Source organism: Ruditapes philippinarum, unplaced genomic scaffold (assembly GCF_026571515.1).
Source record: "Ruditapes philippinarum isolate M1 unplaced genomic scaffold, ASM2657151v2 ctg8042_1_1_1_1, whole genome shotgun sequence".
In the NCBI taxonomy this organism is placed as follows: domain Eukaryota; kingdom Metazoa; phylum Mollusca; class Bivalvia; order Venerida; family Veneridae; genus Ruditapes; species Ruditapes philippinarum.
In genome coordinates, this window is record NW_026852116.1 from 1 (window position 1) to 7,601 (window position 7,601).

The 7,601-nt window shown below is 32.2% G+C and overlaps 1 protein-coding gene across 1 annotated transcript; it reads right to left on the reverse strand.

Moving 5' to 3' along the window:
* Positions 1-453: 453 nt before the first annotated feature.
* On the reverse strand, positions 454-7,110 carry LOC132749586 (uncharacterized). The gene is made up of 10 exons (XM_060739400.1): positions 6,964-7,110; positions 5,777-5,871; positions 5,175-5,321; positions 4,808-4,883; positions 4,276-4,450; positions 3,286-3,409; positions 2,440-2,544; positions 1,613-1,669; positions 1,099-1,315; positions 454-619 (listed from the first exon to the last, which is right to left on the reverse strand). Exons 1-10 carry the CDS (start codon positions 7,004-7,006, stop codon positions 501-503), a joined length of 1,158 nt encoding a protein of 385 aa, XP_060595383.1. The 5' UTR covers positions 7,007-7,110; the 3' UTR covers positions 454-500.
* Positions 7,111-7,601: the final 491 nt, after the last annotated feature.

Genomic DNA, 7,601 nt, shown 5'->3' on the forward strand with positions numbered 1-7,601 from the left:
AGTTTAAACATTCTGAACTGATGATTTCAAACCGCGATGGCTTTGAGGTTATTTGTGCATCTAGTTTGCAGGATTTGGTTTGGTTTTATGTCGGCCAACACTTTAACGGTCATATGGCTATTTTCCAATGGAAGACTTTATGTGCCTCTTTGTGAATTATTGCAGGCACGAATTGGCACCCTAGTAGAACCACTGATGTTTCGTAAGCTAGTTGGATAGCTTCATCACGTGAAAGAATCTGAAGTGCCCGGATGGACTTTAACCCACAGTGGTGAGGAGCGTGTTGTTTAACCACTTGGCAATGGACGCCTGCTTGTATGTCAGTAGTTCAACAATAATGACTTGTTGAGCTTAAATTAAAAATATTACCACCAAATCTCGAGGCCAACATATATACTATATATAATTTATCCTTAGTTTGAAAAGTAAGCCTTTAAAGAAGCAATAATGAAATAATTCAACAGTATTTATTTCAATGTATATACAAATTAACATTAATATCAATGATCCATTGCTTGCTGGGAAGTATTATCTTCTTCATCATCATCAGACTCGATCAGTTTGTCGTCTGCATCATCAATGTCGTCTGCTTCAATATCAGAATCCATTACATCATCTCCTGTAATAATAGGAGATTAAACAAGTGATAAGTGTTTGATAAATTACTGTTTTGTATGTCTAATATATCGTCTATTCTTTCTATCCACTAAGTAAGCCTTAGTAAGGAGAAAAATATCTTATTCATAAAAATTTGTCATGTCATCTATCATAACATTTATCTTAAACTTTTATTCTATCTAGTAGGATATAAGTCAAATATAGAATTTTTGCATAAAAATGAATAGCAAAGCTGAACCCACAACATATATATTTTTAATAAATCAGTTAAAAAGCATCATTTGGTACCATTTTTGTTAATGTGTTTTAATAAGTGTGACATATTGACTACATCTCGCTTCTTGAGGGAAGACATTTATATTTTCACTAGACTAGCACATTGCTTTCTTGAAAATACATTTTGTATTTTGAAATTCTTCTTAGTGAGATATATTCCATATTCGATAAAAAATAAACAATTAAATATTCTCCAAGTATTACCAGCTCCTAGTGTCTCCAGTAATTCTTCGATGTGTTTGAGAAGATCCTCATCTTTACACTTGGTTTTATTGTACACTTTCTTTGCTTTGTTGAGATATGATCTAGCGTTGTCCCGCCCCTCGTCTCCTAGGTGATGATTTGCTAAGCCAATCAGATACCAGACTTCAACATTCTCGTCATCTTCCTCCAACAGAGTTTCTAACACTTCTATTGCAAGCTGCAAATATAATTGGTGATAAATATTCCGTTATATTCAAAATTTTGTTTTAGAATGTGTTGGGGGTAGTGGATATTTTGGGAATTGAAGTTTGAAAATTAGGTTTTACTCATACCTTTTAGTTTGAGCTAATGCATGTTTAGAATTATATATTATATGAAAGACATTTTAGAAATATAATACATCCAGTTAGATTAAAAGCAACTTGATTCAGCTATAGGTATACTTATTTTCTGGTTAAATAAAGTATAAACTGGAGTGAAAATAAAAGACATTATTAATAAACAATTCAATTACCTCGTGTTCCTCTACCTCTATCAAAATCTTTCCTGCTGCAAGACGAGACTCAAAGCTCTGCAAAACATTTCAAAGATATGTAAGTTCATCTGATGACTGAATTTATCAATTTCATTTGTGAAAATATAAATGTAGAATCCAAATGAAATTTATCAAATAGAATGAACATCAAATCAATTTAATAAAAACATAAATCAAAGTAAATGACACTGTTCCAAATTATGTAAACTATCGTGAAAACATTATTTGTGGGGGATAAATTTTCGTGTATCATGTCAACAATGTTTTTTTATATGGCAACTGAATTCCACAAATTTACAATCCAACGTAATTGTCAGCAAACCATGAAAATTCATGCCCTTGAATATAATGATTTTATAGTATATATTATGTTCAACAGGTTGAATAAACAGGTGTCCAGTTATTGCTAAAGACATCTGGATATCCTCCTAACATGATGAAACTAATTTCCTGGTGTAATTCAAATTTATATCCAAAAGAAATAGAAATTCAGCAGTCACTTCAGCTTTTAAAGATAAATCCCAAAATTACCTATTATACCAAAAGACATAAAACTATGTTTTGAATTTTTTTGGTCGTACCAACACTTTTAAGATCATATGACAAATTCCCATCTTTACTGGTGGAGGAAGACCTCAGTTGCCCTTCCATGCATTATTTAAGGCACAAAAATGCACCTGAATAGAACCACTGGCGCTTCGTAAGCCAGCTTGATTGATTGGAACCCACAACGTTGAGGGGCAAGTGGTATGAAGTTAGCGACCTTAACCACTCAGCCACAGACATCCTAAAAATACATAACTTACCTGTGAACACTCTAATGGTTCACTAGTGGAAGCCTCTGGATTCTCACTGGCCTTGAATGCTGGTAACCATAGATTTACACTCTTCTTTATTTCTTGTCTTGCTTCCTAGTAATTGTAACAAAAATTGTATATTTCAAATTCAACACTAACATATACATGATGTTGTCCGTATACACAATGTCCCATCGCAAAGCAGTTTATAAGAAAATGTCATTAAAAGTGCCCACTGTAGACCAATCCACTTCAATAAAATACATTTCTACAGGTATTTTCCTCTTTCACAAACATTTCTCTTTAATTTGACCAAAAAAAAGCTCTTCACTTTTGTTCTATGCACAGGTAAACCAAGATCTGTTTAGAATAAAAATCATAGCCTTGTCCCGTAGCTCAAACTCTTGAATTTTAGTTCAGTTTATCTTTACTGTCTCCTTACTGAGATTAAAGGGACCTTCAGCTTTTATTCTTGTCGGAAAAAGAATTCTGTGTTATTTCAATCTAAGTATTTCAGTGATTTTATCATATCACTATTAACTCTTCTTCAATACAGCTTTCAGAGAGCTATTTATAACATGTCAGTGACTTTCATTTCTAAATATAGAAGATTGGGAAAGAAAGCGTCTGCTTTACTTATTTAAACAAAGAGAGCAGACGGGCAGATTTAGATGTATCGAGGGGTTTCCTTATTGTTTATGTATTCTATCAATGGCAAATTTCATTTTCCACCTTAATTCTTTTTATTTGACAATTATATGAAACTATTTATCTAAATATAAAATAGTTAACCTTTAGAAAAGCTGAAGGCTGCTTTAAAGGACAATCTGGATAGATCTTGTGACAAAAACTTACTTGTGTTTTCTCCTTGGTGAGTAAAAAGCTTGCCATCAATTGTACAGCATCAGGATTATTGGGGTCGGCTTCGATAGCTTTCAATATACTACATCGGCACTTGTCCTCCGCATCAGCTTCAAAACTGTTATTACATAACAATTTTTTAATCTATAATTTGTACATTAGGGAAGTGAAAAATAAGCTTGGAAAATTGAAAAGAACTATTGAAATGATTAATTCAAATGTTAAAAACCACAAGAGACATCTGTGGTGGTAACACTGATTGGGGATTATTTAATTTTCTCATAAATGTTGAGCAATAAAATTAATTCAGCTAGATTACAAAAATTGAAAGTCTGTAAACAACGGATGGTTCAAGCACAATATGATGTACAAAATGGAGATTCAATCTGTTACAACAGAAAAGTCTAAATAATAAACCCAATTGAAAACAATAGAACAAAAAGAAAATAAGTTACTGTATAAAACAAGTTGGAAAACAAATAGCTAGCTTGATCTCAATTTAATTAAGCACAAGACTGAAAATTATGCAATTTTCATAAAAAATTAAGTATTGCGCAAAAAACAACCAAAAAGCGTTTCTTGTTAAACGTTTTGCAGATGCTCTGTCCTATTATCAAGCCATATCTTTTTCAGTCAAAATACATGAGTATGAATATACATGTATGTAGTATATTCTTGCATATAAGTTTTTAATTAAATATTTGTTTTTGTTATTTCTTTTCAAAATTAGAATATATGCTGGGGTATGCCATATGTAAGACACAGAATCAAACACTGGCTACATTAAGATATGGGAATATTCCGTTCTATATTATATTAGTTCTAGTATAGCTGTTTAGCAGAAACTTAAGTTCAACCTCAACACAGTCTTAAACAGTTAACTTGAGTCAGATATTCCAGTCAGTACTTGCACTAAGACTAAGATTCTTATAAAGTAGATTCAGTTCACCATTTGAAACATCTAAAGGAAAATCTTAAACTAACCAGCAATCTGTCATGTAAATTTCAGCAATGGCAACATAAGCATCAGATATATTTCTATCAGTGACATGTCCACTGTCTCCCCCGCAAGCAGCCGCCACCTCCTTTGCCTCTTTCTTCTCCTTCTCGGCCACCATCAGCTCTATACCCTTCTGGTAACATTCTATTGACTGTGCTCCTAGATTAGTATTGACACATGTTTTTTTTAAAAATGTCAATAAAATATAATAAAGATGAATGTACGAACAAATACAACACACCTTTTCAGACAATGTAATGAACCAGAAGACATGGCCTTTTTTCTTGCTCATTTTGTTAATTTATGGAACCATTTTATGCAATATGAATACAAAATAATACAAAAAGATTTTTGAATTACTCAGGAAACACGACACTTCTTACACATAGGTGTAATTTTATCATTCTAAGGGTCTTTGTAAAATAATATATGTCACAATCTACCCAATGCATTGCCATTACTATAAGTTGTATTTTAAAAATAATGACAAAGTTTATATGTAAAGTATACCCTTACCTTCGAACAGCTGACCAAGATTAAGGTATTTTGAATATCCTTCATTAGGACTGACCACCACAGCTCTTCCAAAACACTGAAACATAGATACAGATAACAACACATGATGTACAGAAATGTATTTCATTATTTCTTATTTTTGAATAACTTAAAATGGAATCTTACCAATTTCAAGAATTCTTTATTGTATTACCTTGCCATGGTATATATATGTATCTTAAATGGACTCTGCATTGGTTGCATGGGTAAAATATGACAACAAACTTAAGATTAATTACTGCCTTCACAATCAAATAAAAATAAGAAGGTTTTCATTAACTACAAATGCCAAAAACTTGACCAAACTACATGTAAGACATAGACATACCTGTTTAGCAGCCTCTAGGTTTCCAAGGTCAATCAACAGTGCCCCAGATGTCTCCAGAGCTCGCACATTATCCGCTTCTATCTCAAGGGCCCGCTGACAAAACTTCTGAGCAAGTTCATACTCAAATCTGTCAATACAGTCTTGTGCCTGTAATATAATATATTTCCTTTTTTAGACAGAGGGGGTCACATAGATTGTATGAATAAAGAGGCAACTATGAGGGACCATAGACCTTTCATATGCTAGCTCAATAGTTTCCTTATCAATGTTTGTTATAAAGAACTAAGTAATACAAGTTATACAATGAAAAAATATATCAAATGACTTCTTTCACTAAAAACCATCACTGAATTAAGACAACACACAGAAAATTAACAGTTTAGGTGAAAATATTAAATTTTATATAAAATTATTACAAAATTATAAAACAATTATGCAATTATACAAAGACACAATTTAATGTCATAATTGTATTTTTTATATTTTGTATTTATTGTATTTTTGTATGTACATTATAATCTTAAATGGATGCTTATTGTGTACATGATTATGCTCTAAAAGATGATAATTTAAGTTGAATATAGGACAGGTCTTGTACATACTTTGTCTAAAAGTTGGTCTAGAGAATATTTTATCTTTGACGACTTGGATTTCTTCTCTTCTCTTGCAGCTTCTCTCAATCTTTTTTTCCTTTCTTCTGCAAAACAGTATAGAGATCTTGTCAACTGAGTTATTAATTGACTTTTTAACTAACTTCAAAACATATGATTTTCTTAAAGATCTGTTATTTCCAGTTAAATGTTGAAGTACCATATATTTCAAATTATAAGACGCATCTTTGAAACATTCATGTCACAGGGCATTTTTTGTCAAAATTGTGAAGGGGCTGGGCCTGTTCAGTTTGTGAAAAAAGCGCGATATGTCATAAAATTGTGAAGAAAAACAAATGACATATTACTTGGCATTTCGCGACATTTTGAAACCAGAAACGATTGATTACAATTTCTGACCTGTGTAAAATCTGCTTCAAGTTGGTATTTTAACACAGTTAACATGCACAAAAAACAATTAACTTGATTAAAACTTTCTGGGTTATTGCAATTGGCGTAAATCATGTTTTACTGGAAGGTGAATTTTTTTCTGCCGCTTTGTGAAAAAAGTGAATTTACATCGGTCCCTGTTATACTTATAGAAGGGAAAAAGCCCTGCTGTCATGGTATTGAACTGGGATATCTACAGTGTGTAAACAGCCGAATAACTCAAACAGTAGAGCCGCGGTGTGATATTCCGAGGGTCCTGGATTTCAGTACCAGCTGCACATTTTTTCCACCCTGTGACAATTGGACTCAATGTTGGTCTGTGACTGAATATAGCTCAGAGTTAAAATCAAATTGCTCTGTAACCCTGAGAAATTTGAGAACAAATTTCAATATAACGGAGAATTTTTAATGGCTCAGAACAGCACACTTATTATGGGAGATAATGTGCAAGTGGCCGTGTAGCTCACAGGCCTCGACAAATCTACTTGCTAGCTGGGAACAAAAAATAGTTACAAACATATTACAGGTACACATTTATTAAAATATTGAAACACCTATCAGGAATGATTAAATACATTTATGTGTGTATCATATACCAATTTGTGGATCATCTACTAGTCAGTAGTCTGGCGATATAACAGGAAACCTGCAATTTGGTTAAGATTTTATCCGAACTATGGTAAAGTTACACAAAACTATATATAATGCATTACATCATCCACTTTATTAAAACTTACAGAAAAACATACCAAGATTAGCCCCAGGCTTTTTCTTAAATTTGTTTTTCCCCATCTTATTAAAATATTGTGAATATTAAGCGAACATGTGTTCAATTTCGATGTTGCAAAACCGGAAACGCATGAATGGTATGATTGTTTAAAAGATGCTCGTGAATAAGGTTCTCAACCTTTAACCACTGATTATTGTTTTAGCAAAGTAAAAACTAGTACGCAAATATTTCTGATGAAAGAAAAAGCACGCTTAACACAGGACAAACCAAAAATATGAAAAAACAACGACAAAAAACAAAACACTATAAAACTCATGCAGTTATTGATATGTGAATATGTATCAATATGAGGTCAATATGATCATGTATGTTTTTTAAGATCTGTAGATTTATCTGGCATATTCGCTATTGAATCATGATGGGTCAAGATTATAAAACTGGGGCCAGAAAACTCTATGTATACGTTTATAGCTGCTTGATGCAGGATTTCTTTCAGTTATTTTCAAATAAAAGAGATTGATGTGTTTAAAGTGGGTATATCATAAAAATTCGGAAGGTCAAGTCACTGTTATCTTCAGAGACAAGAAACCACCGTTTCCCGCAAAATTTGGATAATTTGTTATTAGCATATAAGCAAGAATGAAACAGAAATTATTT

Coding starts and splice junctions, on each gene's coding strand:
- LOC132749586 (XM_060739400.1), bottom strand. CDS start 7,006: ATGGGGAAAAACAAATTTAAGAAAAAGCCTGGGGCTAATCTTG. Junction 4,884..5,174: donor ACCTAGAGGCTGCTAAACAG/GTATGTCTATGT, acceptor TCTATGTTTCAG/TGTTTTGGAAGAGCTGTGGT. Junction 620..1,098: donor ACTGGAGACACTAGGAGCTG/GTAATACTTGGA, acceptor CTATTATTACAG/GAGATGATGTAATGGATTCT.